The sequence below is a fragment of the Cynoglossus semilaevis genome, chromosome 7 (genome assembly GCF_000523025.1).
Source record: "Cynoglossus semilaevis isolate Cse_v1.0 chromosome 7, Cse_v1.0, whole genome shotgun sequence".
Taxonomy (NCBI): domain Eukaryota; kingdom Metazoa; phylum Chordata; class Actinopteri; order Pleuronectiformes; family Cynoglossidae; genus Cynoglossus; species Cynoglossus semilaevis.
The window spans coordinates 7,577,068-7,597,183 of NC_024313.1; the positions used below are offsets into that span (position 1 = coordinate 7,577,068).

General features: G+C 39.8%; 1 protein-coding gene across 5 annotated transcripts in view; it reads right to left on the reverse strand.

Annotated features, from left to right (window-relative positions):
• Positions 1 to 20,116, reverse strand: part of pak5 (p21 protein (Cdc42/Rac)-activated kinase 5) — a 43,993-nt gene that overhangs the window by 20,411 nt on the left and 3,466 nt on the right. Inside the window, exons 2-5 of one of the 5 annotated variants that reach the window (XM_025056921.1) lie at positions 18,029 to 18,094; positions 17,857 to 17,877; positions 2,589 to 2,812; positions 1,227 to 1,271 (exon numbers count right to left, since the gene is read on the reverse strand). In XM_025056921.1, the coding sequence (XP_024912689.1) occupies positions 1,227 to 1,271; positions 2,589 to 2,812; positions 17,857 to 17,877; positions 18,029 to 18,094 (356 nt within the window). Of the gene's footprint in view, positions 1 to 1,226; positions 1,272 to 2,588; positions 2,813 to 7,137; positions 8,089 to 17,856; positions 17,878 to 18,028; positions 18,095 to 20,116 lie in introns of those variants that run through there. The other 4 variants (XM_025056922.1, XM_017033782.2, XM_017033779.2 and 1 more) reach the window with 4 other exon arrangements.

Consider the following 20,116-nt stretch of genomic DNA (forward strand, 5'->3'; position numbering starts at 1 on the left):
AAAGAGGATTTGTAGTCAATGGTACTTCATTCTTTGATTCTGAAAATGTACTGTGTTGAAATTTGACAAAAATATCTTATTCTTTCTGAAATCTTAAATTTTATCAACACATAAAAAGCCGTAAAACTTTATTAAGTTTGTAGATGTAAGTGTTGGCGAGCTCTGTGTATAATTTCTTACGTGCGCTTATAAATTTAATAACAGAAACTCAAGGGCAAGCGTCAGGATGAATAAGCAAAAACTAAACTTGTAAAATTTACAGCATTTAACGCTTGCATCCAATCTCTTAATAAGAAGACATGTACAAAATGTTGATATTAATAAGAAGAGATTGAGTGTTTATATATATATATATATATATAGTAAATAATTCTAAAAGATGAATTAGATATCATCTTTTAGAATTATTTACTATAGCTTACTATAACTATCTTACAACCCCCTTGCAGTACCTTTACAGACCCCTGTTAGGACATTTGTCATTTAAAATAGCACCCGAAACATCCTTCATAAAACTGGGATAGTAAATTATATTATTTTCCCAATAGACTTTGCAGTGAATAGAATTTACTAAAGGTAAACTAGGTTCAGTAGACTTTTTCAATCTCACAATTAAATTGAAATCATTCCATTCAATAACAATTTTGACAAAGGAGAGAAGGGGAAAGAAAGAGAGAGAGGAGAGGAAGGGTCTGGTTGAAGTAAATAGACATGGCTCCAACACTTCCAACAGGGTAGAAGCCGGTTATGACCTATTTTTGGTGTGGCCTGCAGCAGAGGCGAATCAGCTGTCATGGCAACATGCACTTCAGACCTCAGCACCCATCATCATCACCATCATCATTACAATAATTGTGGATTATTATCATCATTATCATTATCAATGTTGCTCCGTGGCGAAGGGGGGAGACGAGGGGAACATGCTGCTACGGCTAATCACGTCTTTTTTCAAGAGGCTCATGCGAATGAAACAAAAAGGAGATCGGGCGAGAGATGAGCACTAAGAAAAGACTCGGTGAAGCAATGGGGTAGTGGCAATGTGTCGCGGGTGTTTCTCCCTGCTCCTGCTGACACATCACTTCCACCTGAGTGTTTGACGGCAGGCACTGGAGGAAAGATGCCAAGTTAGAAGTGAGGGGAGGGACAGGGGGAGGAGCGGTGTGACCAATGGATGGTGAAAAATGGAGGGAGGGGTTTAAAAAACAGAACAGAAGAGAATGTCATACTTTGGGCAACGGCGTTTCAGACGACCGCACAATCTTGGGAGATATCTGTGAAGAGAGTAAGAGAATTATTTTCCTGTTTCCCCCTCTTCAGAGATATCTCCTGTGGCATATTGCTGTTCTCTGTTACAAGGCTGTCGAGGACGTCTCTCTACATACAGTATATGTAATAATTGAAGGTCACTGTCGGTGATGTACTAAAAGACATCCAATTGTTGTGGTATTATAATTAAGCTCGAGTATCGATGCAACAAATGCATTGGATATTTTATTCTATATTTGATATGTAGTATGCTGGTGTTGTAACCAATACCTGATACCTGAAAAGCAGTTTTCAATAGAGAGGTTTGAATATGGGTCACACAAGCAAAATGGGACCACAGACAATGGAAAAAAATAAAATGTCACGATTTTTAACGGTGACACTGTCAAAGACCAGTGAGGCCTGAAGGAGGTCAAATATAAAGGAGTCACAACAAGGCCAAATGTGAGTCCCAGTTATGAATCGTTCACTATATCTTTGTCTGCGGTTTTGTCTTTTTTTTTTTTTTTTTTAAGTGAATCGATGAACAACAACACATCAGAGGAGACACTCGGAAGGTTGGGAGACAGGAGGACACACAACAGCACAGTCAAGGAAGGCAAGGAGAGAAAAGAAAAATTGAAACACACATTGAAAACTTGTGCTAAAGTGTTTTTGTCATAGCAATATTTATGAAAAAGTTAAAGCAGCCTGAGGCAGTTTCTGACCAGCAGGGGGCAGAAGTTATTTTTATTACTTCTTTTTTTTTTTTTTTCAGAAATAGTGGCTAACCTCACTATCCTCTGTTTGGGTCCTAACTGTATATATTTATTTTATAGTTTTAAGGATAATAAGAAGAATTTAAGGGTTACAATTAAATATTTTAAATATTATGCCGAAAAGGTTACAGCTACCAGTGTGATAAACTTCACATTTAACATTGTCTTTGTATATGTAATACCAAACAACACTGGATTAAAATGTAGTATGTTCTAGGAACCACAATTATATTGTGATAACTACAAATTGTTCTTTTATAATGCTCAATATATTATCATTAAAAGGACTATATTTCTTTGGTATTGTAGTTCAAATTTAAATGTAAAATTGAAACCTTGTTTAATGGTCTGGTGACAGTGAGGAAAGACAGGATGTGACAGACAGTAGCAGTAAAGTCAAAACAGCAACAGAGATTTATTTTAAGACAAACGATGAAAGAATAAAGCATTTTCAAAAAATAGAAATTTGTGACATGAAGCTGGAAATGAAGTGAAAACTGCTACTGAGTGAAAACTACTTTGCCCTGTGCCGAGGCCTCTAACCTCCGCCCATTCACACTCTACCTTCATTGGTGCCAGCTGGATGGGGGTGATGTAGGAGGGGTCCACCATGGGCTTGGGGCGGTTGGCAGTGTCGGCCAGAAGGCTCTGCCATTGCTGCGGCAGCCCTGTGAACTTCTGCTCTCGTGGGTCGAAGCCCGTGTGGACCCGGTGTTCAAAGTTGGACGGAGCTGAGATCTCCAGCCGTTTCTTCTTCTTCCCAAACATGCTGGAAAACCCTGGCAATCCTGACCGAAGAGAGAGAAAAGATGGGGATCAACAATGGAAATCACAACAGATATGAAACAAATCCCATCTTTATCAGTCACAGAGTTGAAAAGACTGGAGGCAGGGGTCACAGGTCAGCAATCAATCAAAGGCCAAACTCTATATATATATTCACAGCTCCACTCCTTTACAATCAGAAAACAATTCCTTTTAACATGAAACCCACGCACACATTTTGGAACAAACTCAATTCCACATAGCAATGTCTTTGTTTGAGATTGGACACAAAAAACAATTTCTACTATTATTATTTTATATTTATTTTTTTACACAGCACCATTTACATAAATGCATGGATTCATAATTAATTACAAAAGAAAGAATATCAGCAATTGATGTGAACGTATCAGTTAACAATATTATCATCATGTAAAATAATAACAATAATAATAATAATAATAATAATAAATCAATAGAGGGACTATTTACTTCTGTATAATAATTACATCCCATGTGACACTGCATATGATTTTCAGAGAAGCGAATAATCTAAAAATCTATTTTTCCCCCTAAGCATTACTTTACAAAAACCAATAACATTCGACAAGTACTTGTTTATCTTATAATAATATAATAATTGCCATTAAGAGATTTTCAAATATATGTATAAATATGAATTCTCTCATTCAATCTGAGGGACACTGTGGTTCTTCATATTCAGTGATGCTCATATCAACAGACAATCTCTAAATAAAAACCAATGAGACACAAAACCAACAATGTCCAAACCAAAAAGCCACTGTTTAGAGATCTCATTCCAGTGTTGGTGGATTTTGGGTGGACGCTCGCCGTCCAGTTCACTCATCAGAATAAAATGCCAGGCTGTTGCTGCTGTGGCTGTGAATGGACTCATTGTTTCGTTCAATCTGGGAGACATTGTCCTGACAGGAAAACAAAATCTTCCTTCTTCCTCTTTTCTCCATTTGTTTTGAACCAATAATTATTTATTTGTCCATCCACATTTTTGCTAACACTAACAACATGTCTGCTGCTTTTAAATCTAAACAAAAAAGAGACGCAGTGACAGAGGATTTATTCTTGTTTGTATTTTTGAACATGGCAAAAAAAAAACATAATTATTTAAATAGCTCTCAATCATTTCCTCTGCTGCCCTGCAGGAGAGCCAGATAGGCCAATTAGCAGCTTCAAACAGGAAAGATGAAGACAGAGATAGTTTGATGGATGGAAAGGGGAGGTTGGTGAGAAAAAAACATATGAGAGCAGAGAGGCAGCATGGGTAAGGAAGCAGAAACTGACACTGAAAATAGGGATAGAGGGAAAAGAGAAACATGTAAATAGTGCCACCAATGGTGGAAGCTGACAGGATTTTAAACATTTGCGCTGCTTTAAGAAAATAAAAATTAAATACTGGATCATAAAGGGTTCACAGTGGTTCCCAAAAGTGGGAGCATGTGGTCTAGTTGAGCCACGGAGTTATGGCAGGGGGGACAGCGACTGTAGGAAAGGACAGTTAAAGATGCTTTGGATTTCAATATTTTCTTAATTTGTCCCATGGTGGAGATATTGATTCAATAAACAAACAGTAAGAAAATTAAAAAATGCTAATACTTATCCACAGCAGTCACTCTTTGAGCTTGGAGCTGAGCTGTAATCTTCAATATGACACGTACATGTCAGCAGCCCCGGCCACGTTTGTCAGACGTTCACTAAATCAAACCCAACCCACTCAGAGCTCCTCTGGTACTGTTTTTATAGCAGACATAAGGTTTAGATGAATACCATCAATAGAGACAGCATCGAGGGGAAAGCTGACAATTAGCTGTTAGGAGTGTCAAGTGTGACAGAAGGCAACGCTCAAATATTTTGTAAACCAGCCTCACCACAGTGAAGCGCACAGTGAGTAAATACGGCTTCATGATTACAGCCTCGCAGTGAATCATCAGCTGACACATGCAGCAGCTGAAGCCCTTGCTATCGTTGAGCAACATAAACAAAAACACATCCTGGCATGTTATCTCTTCTTTCTGTTTCCATTATTGTGTGCATCTTGGAAAAAAATACTTTGATACTTTACAAATATTGGTTCAGATTTGACAACAGGCTCTTGGACAGACATCATGGTGTTTTACATCAGCAGTCAGAAACTGCACATAAATGCATCATAAATGGAGTGACTGTGAAATAGAAACAACTACTGCAAGGAACATAATATAATACACTATATTATAATATAATATAATGTAATGTGATATACTATACTATAATATAATATAAAATAATAATTATTCTCATACAAAAGGCTACACACATGCGAACACAAACTAGTGGCTCACAGGACCAATTTGGTTCGTGACTAACTAAATGGATTAACCATTTTTATATCATTTTAATTGATTGTCCCGCCCCCAAGGTGTCTGTCCATTAAAATCCTGTCCCTCTGACCAATATATAAATGTATATAAAACATGTGGCAGAATACATCGCTTTGCAAAAACAAAAACGTAACCCTGACCCTAACTTCAGTTTGAAGCACCATTATATTATGTTATTGATTTTTCTCTGTGAAGTTGGCAAATTGTAAAAAGACTATCAAGGCTAAGCCCAGAAAAAATCAAATACTTTTAATACTATTTTATTTCAACTGTGCAAAAGAACATTTGTATGGTCTGGGTGCTTGTTGTCTGTGGCCACCTCGGTTGAACTTCTGTATCCTGTTTTTCCTTCATTGAAAACCTTTTTTTTTTCATCATCATATACCTGTCTCTGTGCTCTGTATGTACTGTAGTCATAGACGGGATGGAGGCTCCTGACCTAGATGATGCATCTTGGGAATGAGATTATTAAAGGCTAGTGGGGCTTAAGTAGTCTAGCCAAGATCAACTATGACCAGACACAACAACACACGTACACCGAATGCTATGTAAGACAACAGATGGATGTGTTAATAGACTCACAAACTCCAACCTTAACCGCCGCCCAGCTCCTCCTCTAACAGTTTAAACACATTTGGACTGAAGCACATTGAAGATAGATGCTTCAGGTAACTGCTTCCACACAGTGGGACCTGCGTACGGCACTACTTTTACTGAATGCCACACAAGAACCCTCTTGAGCTATAATTTATGGGTAGATCGTAAAGCACTTGGTGGAGTTTTAGGCTAATGCCTGTGAGGCTATTCTGCCAAGAGTAAGAGTCACTGAGATGAGGAATGGCACCTGGTAAATATGGCTGAGATCATGAAGGCACATTATTCTGCAGTGTGAATATATCTGAGTGTGTGTGTGTTTATCTCTGAGTGTGTGTGTCAATGATAAAATACAGACTCTCCAGTGTTATGAAGCATAAATAACCAAAAATATGTACTGCATATGTGCACACACAAATACTCTCACAAGCACACTAACCTGCCCTGGGACACGGACTGACTCGTCCCAGGGCAGAGATCCTGATTCACAGTCTGATTTCTTTCCAAACCATCTGTCACAATCTGAGCCTCCACAGGCATTTCCCCTTTTTGTACAACAACAACATCCTTAGCAGACACACACGCACACACACTGTCACCTAACCTACAGTCTTCTACAGCCCAGCGACCCGTGAGCTGCTGAGTGTTACTTGTTGATAATGTTTTTTTATAACAATAAATCTATTTTTAGTTCCCAAGACCACATTAGCATCCAGCATGGTGTGTTCACATTTGGTCACAAAACAGCACACATACTTTAGATTGTGATTTAGATGCATGACTAAGCATTGAGATGCAAAGCGTTCGCTCGGACGCAAATATGTAAATTCATTTCATACATAATTTAAAAAGCAACATGAAAAGGACACAAATTGTTCTTGATAAACAAGTTGCTGCTTACTGGGAAGAGGCAGCATATCTGATTTGATTAAAAAGTTGGACCATTTCAAAGCACAAAAAAATTAAAACATCAGATTCTCTCTCTCTCTCTCTCTCTGTGAATTATCCTTTTCCCATTGAAGCTTTGCACAATCTGGAAACACAAAAGCTGACCGAGGTGTTGCTTTGTTGTCTGCTGCTAAAGCCTCAATTATGCAGATGATTCAATTTGCCCAGAAACTGTTAATACCCACATTCTTCACTGTCTATTCCCTGTAGATTCTTTTCTATAGAGTAGTGAACAACTTCATCTAAAGAAGCTTTCAACATTTTCACACAATTTATTGCAAGTAATCTAACTATAAAGGTGGGATAATTTAGAGCCGGCAGCCTGTCAAAACTTTTTAGATTTAAATGTTTGGATTTTTCCAAAGTTTCATTCCAATACATAAGTGAACTTATTCCACCTCGACTCTTACCTGGAAGCACAACGATGGCTTCTTTTAACCAATCAAAGTGCTCGGGGTTAGCCATGATGAGTCAGTCCAGGTCAGAGTGAGCCTCTTTAGACAAACTTTGAAATTAAAATGAAAGAATCCATTATGCTGCACAGTTCTCTTCAACTCAGTGTCCTCTGCTCGAAACACAATTGCTGAACTATACACCAATAATGTCCCGGAGGAGCGACACTCCAGTGAACTCCTCCGATCGACAAACCAGGTCACATGCAGGACCTCCTGCCTCCTGCACCTCCTCGTCTGCTGCTATAACAAATCTGATCCTCCTGCTATGATGCTCCCTGACTACATGCTCTGATTACTCCCAATGTGAGAAGCACAGGGCAAGAAAAAGTGCCGACGCCAGCAGCCTGGGCCAAGGCACAGCCAGACAGCTTCAGCCCTGAGCCATTCCATTTCCATTCCATTGTTTGTATAGCATCGTCTGACCGGCCACGTTCCAAAGCGACCAAACCTTGACCCACACTGTCCCCGCACACTGGAGAGATGACTTCAACAGAGAGTGCAAGTGTCTTCTGTCGTAAAACAGCCCACAGGATGGTATTTGTGTTCAGCCCTTCCCTGTCACACACACAGACACACACCGGACACAAAACCGTCTCCCACCGATGTTAGCACAGCGTGTGTGGTTATCGCTTCGGTGTCAGGATCTGCACCAGCCGCCGTTCTGTGATCGTGTGACAGGCCAGATAAGATGAGAGAAAGAACGTAAGAGAGAAAGAACGACAGAAAGAAAGCCGATCCATTTGGTGGCTGTCACAGAGAGTCGGCTGGTTCTGAAGGGACGTTTGTTGGTGGCAGCCACAAACTGAAAGGTTGTTTTTTTTTTTACACCACAATGAGCAATCAAGACTTTTACACAAAACAAAACAAGGGTCAACTATTTTGACCCTTCACCCCCTCACCAGAGGCTGCCGTAATGTTTGTCTACACAGGGATTTCTTACAGTTTTTAAACTGGACATCTTTTCTTATACAACCCTCACGATGATTATCTGTCTGAAGTTGGGTCCTGGGTGGATTTGAACCCAGTACCTACTGCGTGGCACGAGTTGTAATAATGCTTAACCTTGGAAGACAATACAAAAGTTGACAATACATTTAAAATATATTGTCCATGTAGGTTCTCAGTCATCCAGGTCATCTTTTACACGTCATCCAACTATTATTAATTATTATAGTTTCTATTTATTACAACAACTGTCATCCCTCAGTTCAGAATTGACGGTGAGAGGTAAGAGATGAAACGTCTTCAAGAAACTAAGACAGTCCAGTTGTCTTTATTGTAACTTCTTTGGACAGAAAATATACAGCTTATTAAATTATGAAAAGAAATTTTAAAAACAATCTGCCACACTTGTCAGCCTGTCCCAGTTTTTACAGTCTGGGAGGGTAAAATACAGTATGTCTGATGGTTTAATGACATGTGCAGCAGACACACCCCTATACAAGCAGTGGAGGATAGAAAAACACATGTCACTCTTTCTCTCCTCCTTCAGCCCTCTGCAAAAGTCAAACATAAGCAGAGGAGGGGTGTAAGTGTTCTGGGGGAGGGGAGGTACTGGGTAAATAGAGAGAGGGAGAAAGAGAGAGAGAGAGGGCAGGAGTTACAGCAGCTGGAGATGATTTGCCAAGGCTCTGCTAGGAGTCCTACAGTTTAACAAGCCTCAGTGCCACTCCCTTTACTTAGAGAATAACTGACGCTTAATGGTCACAGGACAAAATGCTTGTATACGGAATGAACGAAACATCCCACAAAGCACACGCTGATCTTGGAGTGAAGTTCAGAAACACAAAAAATGCCCATAAAACAGAGCATCTGTGAGGGGGAGACGTGTAGTAAAGATGGGGCTGGAAGTCTCTCACTGATCCTTCACTATGAAGGATAAAGAATCGGCTCGAACTGTCGACGTCTCCTTGTGTAGCAACACAATGGATGGGTAGAGCAGGGAAAGGCCAACTGCAGGAGGCAGTGACAGATCAGGAGAGTAATCTAAATGAGATCTCCACAGTTCATTGGATAGAAGATTGTATGACAGAGGTTTCACATGAATGACCATGTGTGCAGCTGCAGGGGGTCCTAGAATTTACTGATTCAAGCACAGAGACGGAGACCTTAAACCTTGGTCTTTGATAGAAATACTTCTTATTGTAATGTAATGTTTTCGTAAAAAAAAGTAGGGGCTATAAAAATAAGGGCTATATCAAGTCAGGAATTAAACCCACACCCTCCAGGTGCAAGACCTACTGAGCTCAACCACTATGTTTATTCCTTAAATATATGAGTTGTTTTTCAAGTGAGTATGATTCACATACTATATACTCACATACATGGTACACACCAGATGATAACACACTCAATATCACAGCAACATAAACCACTGTTACTTATCTGTACTACAGGACCAATACAGTGATAATAAAAGATTGAATACCTGTCTCCCGGCCTGTTACCAACACTATCCTGAGGAGAGAACACACTGCCATATGTTATAAGATTCAGTGCTACAGGCCAAACAGCTGTATGCAGACGTGTCCACATCCAACCTGATGAGACAAATGTTTCCCTTTGTTGATCTGTAATGTATGAGCTACCATCTACCACACATTGGTCGACTACATAATAATATTATTATATATAAAATTAAATGAGGCACACGACACTTTGCATTTCTGTTAGTCTAGGTGGGACACAGTACATGTCAAGTATTATTACATAAAATATATTTTCAAAAGTATGTTAGATATACTACATCAGCGTTGGTATTTTTTTTTATTATTATTATTTTCAATTTAAACTAAATTAGTAACCGGGGGGTAACAAATAAACACAGTAAACCGGCACCTTGAGTGTCTGACCATTAAACATGGTTGGTTTTCTCAGCTAAAAGCACTCTGTTCTTTGAAAGCCTCCTCTTTTCCAGCCCATTATCTACACAGGGATGTTAAACTCGCAGCTTAATCGTTTATTATTGATAGCTCGGCGAGTTGGCCTCCCCCCTCCTATCCCCCTCCCCCCCACGGGACCCCCTTGTGGGTCAGGCAAATGGTTAAGGCTGAGAAGTTAAAACGTGGATTGAGGATTCATGGAGCCGGTCATTGGACCTTAATGTTACACGTGGATGGACAGAGAGTTCTTATTCAGGCTTCTGTAAGGGTAATACTGTTATTAATGTCCAACCTAGAAAATGCATTACATTACATTGACAGTGTTGGACTCACTGCACTAACACAGTGGACAACAAAGAAAAGAGTGAATGCCACTTTTTTTACATAGTTAAAAAAATTAGGGAAACAAACAGCTTTGATTTGACTGCAGATAAAAGAATAATCAAAGCAGCAGATGACAAATATATGATGCTTATTATATTTATTTAGCTATTATTATCATCATCCAGTTGTTATTACTGCTGCGTTGCATTGACTACAATTATATTGGGTTTTTTTTCTCCTTTGAATTCTGGCAACTCATTTGAATTAGCATAAGATGACTGACAAGACCACCCCTGGGCTTTATGCTTCAGGCAGACTTTGACGAGACCGACATGAGTTCACATCCTTTAAATTTCTATGTTGTCATTAAACTCAGTGTCAGACAGAAGACACACATTTAACTTGCTTGTTGGGTCACCTCTTCATTCAGCAACAGTGTCTTTCTGGCTGCAATTTATGAAACAGCAGAACCGGGATGACTGACTGCACCAGGGGTCAGGCCTCTCTAGAAGCTGTGGCAAGGCCTGCTGTTTATGAGCCGGATGACGCAGGTCTCTGACACCCTATCAATCCTTCAACATTTCAACCAAGGACGCAGAGCAAAATGTCAGCGTTGACAGATGATGCAGCCTGGGATTTTCACTGTAATGGCAGAGGACAATCCGGTTTACACTGCTGATTTGACCCCGCGTCTCGTATAAATATTAATCCTCATATAACTGCACACGTAGTTTGTGCGTAGTGCATGGTGGGTTTTGTAATTATAAAATGTGATGCAGTCTGACCATGATATCAGACACACCCGAATAAAACCAAACGTTTAAAAAAATAAATAAATAGATAAAAAAGTGGGGCATCTGTGGCTTTACCTGCATCTGATCCACAGAAAATATTAATGAAAGTAAAACTAGAAGCAGAGTTACATTTCATGAATTAATTGTGCCCATGCTCTGTAAATTGAAGAGACTGTAATTGTATTGCTGGTTAATTAGACTGTGAAATACAAACATCACAGTAGAAGGAGTTATCAGGACAACACAGCCCAGTGTGAGTCACAGCTCCACTTCGGGCTCAACACATGGAGCAGGAAAGATAACTCTAACCTACAACAGGGTAGTGATACCTATTAAACATTGATCAGGCCACTACAACAGTCTCTGGGCCAATCATCTGCCACCATGCTTTCTTTCCCCTGCCTCGCCTCCACCAATCCATTCACTCTGTATTTTACATCCCACCGTCTCTCCTTCCACCCCACTTGTCTTGCTACAAACGGTAAATGGAAGCTAGTACCTGTTGACCTAGATAAGCAGCTACAGACTTGACACTACTAAGCACAGGGAGTTGCGTCTCTTCCTCAGCCTGCTCAGTATTGTAAATGAGACAGGGTCACTTTTTGTAGTAACAAGCAAGCGAACCGGTTTGAGTTTCTTAGACACAAGATGAATAAAGGTAAATACAAATTAGAACAGCTTTGGTTGGGTAATGAGATTTAGATGAACAATGATCACGTTCCACAAACAGATCTTAAATACACCATTAAAAGAGAAACTTCATTTAACACAGAGTTCTCCAAATACTTGGCCATAATCATACCAAAGCACATTAATGTCAGTATAACAGCGACTTACAGTACTGAGTTTAAAAAAAGAAACACAGGTCTGGCTCTAATATTGGGTTGGTAAAAACCTCTTACCTCCTGCAGCTGAGGCAAACAGAGGGCAGAGTCTATCATTATTCCAAGCCCGTTCAGATGCACTGCAGTGAACCGTGTTCACCTAAAGTATCACAACCTTCAGGGAACTACGGCCAGAAGAGCTCACCAGTGCTTATGACAAAAGGAGTTTTTTTAAAAAACATCAATTTTCTTATTCATTGCCTCCCAAAAATGCATCTAAAATATGGGGTATGTAATTTGTGTTAATGACACAAAATGTCAATATTATGCTAAGTTATAATCTTTTGTAAGAACTTGTTAAAAAGCACAAACATTTACAGTAGTATTTTTACTTTATTTTCCATTTTAAGTCTGATTTAATGGAGACTGTTGACATAATATCGGAGCTACATGTGTACACATATAAAAGCTACGCAAATTATTGGGCAACAGCTCTGCAACCTGACCCAGGGTCACTGGTTTAAGGTATGAGAGGTGAGATAACAACTGCTGACTACTGACATGACAACGACAGAATGTCCACATTGATTGACTGGGCGTTTACACCACTGCAGCTCAATAGCAAAGTGAAACAGATCCTTGACCTCCATATATAGATGGCTAAACGTGAGCACAGACGGAGTCACACAGTAATAAGACATAGTTGCTGAAACAAACATTTGTGGATCCACTGGCCAGAGTCTGGGGAGCACAGAACAAAAGACTTCTTGAACTGTGGAAGATAAAACAAATGGAAGATTGCTTGATGATGTTTGTTCTCAGAGACATCACAATAGTGCAGTTATTACAGAGGAGCACTGTGTCTTTGCTACGTTAAAAAAAAAGCTATATATATATATCCGTCTCTTTACAGCAAACAGCTTCTGAGCTAATGTGGGCCGTGCTGGGTGTGGAGGTGCTGGTGGGACGAGGTGATAAAGCGTAACCAGGGCCCAGCGGAGAGATGTTCTCATCAACGGATCTCAGCGAGACGTAGTTTGAGTCTCAGCCACAGACTCATACCGGTCCACATGACTTCACACACTGATGCTCACTGATAACACTGCAGGATTAGGGACACTGTGAGTCAGTGTGTGTGTGTGTTTGGGTGCTAAAATCGGTGGAAAAGCCACAGATGGCCACACCCCACACAGCCACAGATTCCTGCCAGTAGCAACCACCAGCCAGCATTTTTCCAAGTAGACACATTGAAGAGTCACCAACTTTTACATCATAGGGACGGGTAATTAAAGATGCAAGTATATTTACATTTCACATCGCAGTACTAACTTGTGATGAATGCAAAGTGATGTTTTCCAGAAACGCACTAATGCACAAGTAGAAAAATAACACCGCGCAGTAAAATAAGTAAAAGCTTTTCCCTGTTTTCCGCTGGCTGACTTGACTCCGTCCTGCCTCCTACTTACTCACCCTGTAGCAGCAGATAACACTGTCAGAGACTGTTACGATCACAACTCAACCTCGCTTTTTCAAGTTCAAACAAACTCATTTCCACCCACTCTCCTTTCTTTAGTGCTCTCTTTAAGTTTTAACAACATCTTTGAATCAAGATACAGTAGACGTCGGGGTGAACCAGACATGGAGACCCCTACATCAGGAGTCAGGACCAGGAACCTAATCGTGACACTAACTTATCTCTCATTTAAAAAATATTTAACTTATTAATAATAAAGGTCACAAATGCACTGTAGCATTTAGACCTCAAAGAGATAAACTGGTGGCCATAATTTTACAAATTTAACAAAATAAATTCATAACTAACACACTGAATCTGCAGGTTTATTAACAGTAGTAGATCAGGAATTGAACTTGCAACCAGTGATCTTCTTGCTTCTTGTAAACACAAGTGCTATACCAACTATACTATAATATTATTGTATATTATCCACTAGTAAGCTGTTCACCTAAAAGGGAAAAGTCTGTGTTGATTGATATTTAATGAATCTGTAGAGCTCAACACCATCACACCAACCTCGACTGACTTATCATGTCTGCCTGTGAACCATGAGAGCCAGAGTAATCATCACCCTTAAAAAAAATGTTTCCTATTACTGCGTCAACACAAACACACAAACACTAGTGTGCAGCCCATTTCTGTAAATGGGTAAACTGAGAGAAATGCACAGTGGAACAGCCTTCTGAGGAAATGAAGAGGCTTAGCTGGAAGGGTAATTGAATGACGGGGGGAAAAAGCAGAGCAAAATTATTCATGAGCCATTGTTGTACACTGCATAACTGCACAATCAGGAAAACCGCCTTTTTTCAGGACCATTACGATAGAGACAACCCAGCTGCATAGTGGGGCTGGTGGAGGTGAAGGACCCACTTTCTGTCAATGGCTTTTTTGGATGTTGCCATTTCCAAGCAGGAGATTGAAGCAATTATATATATTTATATATATATATATATATATATATATATATATATATATATATATATATATATATATATATATATAGACTTGTGCTATACAGAAATATTGATGTACAAGTGGAATAACGTGAGGAAAAAAATTACTTCAGATGTACGTCCTCTGTCCAGATCAGATGCTGATTAGCCCATGAGTAATTAGTGTCAAAATGAAAAAAGCAAATGAAACCCTGAATAAGCCTGAAGTTTTAAAGACACATTATATAATAAATATACCATTTATTTTCAGGTCATCAGAATTGCATTTGCCCAAAGCTGCTGCCCTCACAAGCTACACAGTGTTAACCTGCCAAACACATTTGATTTGAACTTACAAAAAAAAATAAAAGAGTCTACTAAATCTCTGCTTTCCTCTTCGGTATAAATTTCCTGCAGTTTCATGCCCAGGCATCAAAGAGAGAGCAGCTGTGTCACTGGATGAACTCTTTCATCTATTCAGTCGGCGCATCTGGGAGCTTTGTTTTATGGTACGTCATCAGCTGCCCGTCTGTTTTATTGTGAGCATTTGTCTGCGTTCCCTCACACAAGTGGGTACACATGCAGCCATGCATATGTACACAGTATGGACGAGTCTTCTGCATGTGTTCACTCACGTGTCTGCGTGCATGTGTGGACTCGTGCAGAACTGTTGTTTCCGAAGCCATGCACATTAGCAAGAGCAAAAGAAACAATAAGAAACAATAAGAAACGTTGTGAAACGGAGGGAGCGAGAAGGGCGAGATCAGGTCAGCAGGAGTGTTGGGTCTGTTAAAGAACCCTCACCACCACAACACTCTTCGCCCCAACAACATTATTAACACTTTTAGTACGAACATATGACTGCAAATAAACCCAGGAAACTACATGGACATCTCTCTGAAAGAGTAGATGTTAAATGTTGAGATGGATGAAATCGTCTTGGCTCTTACGATATAACTCAAAGTTGATTGACCGTGTCTAATCAGACACTACTGTTCTGTGTAATTAGTTTAACAGCAGGACACTCCATGTCTTCTGTAATGCTGACAGCATAGATTTTACTCATTTAGACAGAGTCACTTGGCTGTAAATGGTAATTGTTGGTGAGGTTCATCATCACAGAGCAGGAGCTGCAGTGTTAGCAGGCAGATTTTTTGGAGTGTACAGTGAGTTATGGTATGATGTAAACAGCATCAGCCAATGTTCTGCTCTGGTTTCATTTTGATTTCACACTAACAGTGTGTTTGGAAGAGAGAAAGAAGTTTGTTTTTAAGAGCGACAGTAGTTGAAGTTTGGACCGAGTTGGTGCCTCATACTTTGTGGTCAGACTTGGCATAGCGCTCCAGGAGGTGACATGATCTCCTCCTCATAGGGAGGTATTTGTGTGACTGGTGAAGAAGCTGTGACGTGACTGATGGTGTGATAGCAGCTTATGTCTTCACTTACTTCATTTCTTTTTTAAGCATTTTTCAACAAATTTCAACAAATAACACCTAATTTATTGGGATGAAATGGGTGAGAACGTTGGGGATGGCTGGTTATAAATCAAGCTACGCTATAAAAAATAAAAAAACACGTCCTTATGAATGTCTGTTTTAGTCAAGTACCTGATGTCACGTCACAAAGGTAATTAGTGAAAAGGGCTCTTTGACGACGGAGCACGCAGCTGACTTCAAAATGACGCACAAACTTCAGGATAATTCACTCTCCTTTTCTATTTCCTTTGTTTTCCTCTTTCACACCACTTCCTCACATGGATACTGTGTACGATGAAGTCAGATCACATTACTTTACCATGTACCATGTACTACTCTTTTGCTTTAATGAGATTAAAATTCACCCCGAGGAATATTTCAACAAATAACACCTAATTTATTGCTGTTTTCTTCCGCACTAAAAAGCCTGCTTACAAAAAGGCACATGTGCAGCAATTAAAATGTTTTACGATCTCTATAAAGTGATTTACCCACAGTCCATTCACCAGTGCACTGTTTAAATAATCCACCACATTAAAACATCATAAAAAACACTGAACCAATCACCGCACAACAATAACCCCGACAAATAAAGCCAAAGTCATAAACGTCGTGGCACAATTCATTCCATAATTACTGTCAAAGTGCTGCAGGAGGCCGCCGAGCTGTGCATGGCGAGGCTTTGTTTATTTTTTTATTTTTAAGGAACTCACGTGAAACAAGGTGCAGCATGCTACAGAAAAATATGGGAGCCATCTGGGAGCATGCAGATTTAAGGAGAGCTGAAGAAAACTGCCGAAGAGTAACAATAGAAGAGCGTAATTATACACACAAACCAACCGCTGCTGCTGCTGCTGCTGCTGCTGCGGCTGCTGCTGCTGCTGAGTGGTGTTTATGGGTCGCAACTTTTTGGTAAGAGAAAGTGACCTGTTACACTGTATTTGCAGCACCTACAGTGAAAATCATCTGACATCTAACGGCATGTTTTTATGTTTCTGTGAAACAAAAAAACATATATATGACCGAAATATTTCATTTTTTCTCAAACTTATAAAATAGAATGGTTTTTCCTTCTACACTACATAAAGTGCATGATCTAGCTGATTTCAGGGTCCTGATTGGTTATAGTAATAATAGCAGAATAATAGTTTTTCAGTTGGTAGTGATTACACTGACACGCTACAGAATCAGATACTGACACAGGAAATGGATTTGCACTAAATTCACAAATCCATGCATTTGAACAAAAACAGCATCTCTCTCTCTCTCTCTCTCTCTCTCTCTCCCTCTCTGAGATTGGCTGACAGAGGTCAACGACAGACAGTGCTGTGCAGCAGCAGAGGCAGATGCAGCCCTCAGTAGCCTGCAGGCATCGTCAGTGGGCCTTTAAGATTCACAGGGCTTCTTCATCATTGCCCTCTGATGCCTTGGGTGCATGAACAATGAAAGTCAAACACTTTGAGGATAACGGTATTCAGGGCCTTTACAACTTTAAACAAAATAGGAAAAAAAATGGAAAAGTGAAACAGTCACATGATTTTCTAGCAATTCTGACTATAACGCAAGCATCTTGGTTACCTCGTTCTGTGTACGTGTGTGTCTGCTGCCAGATTGGGCCATGATACTCACCATGACAACCGTAACGTGGCTAAAATGTTATCTACATTTGTCAGAGCCCTTCAGAACAAACAGCCATTGACAGGGCTGCTAAATGTCCACTTTGATTTCAGTTATGTTATGCATTGATGTGCATTGTTTAAAAGACAATGAAGAGTCATGGATTCTAAACCTTTACAAACAATTAGAAATTATAGCTTATAGAATAATTATAGCACTATAGAAACAGAAATGCTATATCTGCAGCACTGTAGATATGGTATGTGTGAGTATGTGTGTCTATCTGACCTGTCCAAATCTGTTCTCTCACCTTGGAAATGTCTAGTCCATCCTAGGAAGAAAAGTAAGGAACATAAATCAGACTGTTGAGCAGCCACAGTTTAAAACCTGTAACTATCATTAAACTTCATCACATTTCTAAATAAATATCAGTGGACTGGTGTCACTGGTGGCCAAGAACATGAGGGTTTCTGGATACACACCGCTATTCTGGTTGCTGTTACTCCTAGCTGACTTCTTTGTCATGTCTTCGTCTTTGTTCTCTCTCCCTGCAATGACGACATGTTGGGACAGGTAGACAACACATGGGCAGGTTTTCCTTTTTTTAAATCATTGCTAAAAAAAAAAAACAAATTGCATTTTCTGATACAAAGTCAATCAGAATAAGTTCAAGGAGAACCTTAGTCTATAGATAAACTAGGCTGCTGTCGGTGAGCAGTGAACAGAAATATCAGGTAAGAGAAGACGGACCCACACAGACAGACATTCAGTCTCTGCTTCTGCATCTTTCCTAAATTAAATTATGTCTCCTCTCACACCAAACTTTGTTTGGTCTGGTTTGTTCTAAACTACTCCTTCCTTTTCAGCACTTCCTCTGACATCACCGTTTAACATCTGTGCCAATACATTTGATCCATCTTTTTTCCTCTTTTCTCTTTGTACAATTACCTCCTGGTAATAACCCTCATCACTCCAAAGCTTCATTCCTCAAATGTTCACTGCTCTCCTGTGCCATTCTCCCACAGAGTATCTTCTCGTATCACCATCTTCTCTCCTCACCTCTTCTGTCTAAACCTCGTTTGCATGCCCGGCTTTGCTCTGCTCTTGATTAGCAAGATCGACCAGCGCAACTCTGCCAGACACTCGGCTGACCAATGGGTCTTTCGAGAGGCTCCCATATAAATAGAAAGTTGATTCAGGCACTTCAATTACAGATAACGCGTCCCCACTCCAGCATTTTAAACGCTATTTGACCAGAAAGAGAGACAACAAAGACCGAGGAACAGACAAGGGGGGGAAATATGTGATGAAAATGTTTGACGGTTCATTCTCAGAGGTTGACAAGATACAGTAGCACCAACGGAAACAAGATAAAAATATTTAATGTTGTCTTGCAGACTCTTACATAATCACGACTGTGTGAAGCTGCCTTTCACCGGCCTGAGAACGCTTTATGCAGAGCTACATCAGGACCAAAATAGTTAGTCATGTGATCATGATCTCTTTCCTATTTGGTAAATATAACCCTATATTCAGAAAAGTAAGAGAAGCCTGTTAAGATGTTGTGTAGGTGTTTGTCAATTCATGTCAGTGTGTGTAAAGAAGAGGGAGAGAGAGAGAGGGAGAGAGTGTATGAAGTGGATGTGGTTGCAGGACTGCGATAACTTCAAAGCTTATTGTTATTATTAGTGAAGGCTGAGGCCATGCTCCGCCATCTCTCAAGCTTTGATCATTATGTAAAGCTGTTGTGCTCGGTTCTGGCACCGTGCATGCACAGTTGATAACCAGTGAAAGTGCAAACAAGTGTGCACACACACACACACACACACTTGCAACTAGAGCTATATAAATTCATCATGAGCCTTCACATCTGATGAAGACTATCTTTGACAAGTGTAACATGCAGGATCTCCCCACTCCAAAGAAATCACAAAAATTATACAGAAGTAATCACTTTTAGCCAAACACCAGTTTCTTTTAATCTCTTCTCTCATTCTAATGATTGATCATTTTCTCTGAATCCATTGTAAAATCCTGCTTGTTTTCTTTTATTCTTTTGTTGTTTATTTAGATTTTTATTATGCTGATAATGTAAACCACTTAAACGTACATTGTACTGTAATTACAAATTAAGGCTAGAGTGACACGGTTGTCGGCAAGGAAGCTACGCTTTTTTGTTCTTTTCCCATATTTTACAAGTAGCCAGCAGGTTTTGGGTGCAAGTGTTTTGTAGCAGAACACAGGTGACGTAGGTTAGGATCTACTGACCCACATCACTGCAGTAAGTCTTACGTTAATGCGTACATCATCAAGATCGTCTTTTAAAAAATCTATAAATGGTCTGCAACATAACACGAGAGTCATGGGCGTTAATGGACAGGAGCCTTTTTTTACAGAAAGATGCTATTAGGGCAATATGGGAAATGTAGGGTCGTGTTATAGGCTAGTGTTTTTGGAGTACATCTAAATTTCATGGTATGATCTGAGGTATCAATTTTTCCCATAAATTTTTAATCAGTCTCTGGTGCAACATACCGTAATTCTACATAAATGGAGTGCCACCTTTGTCT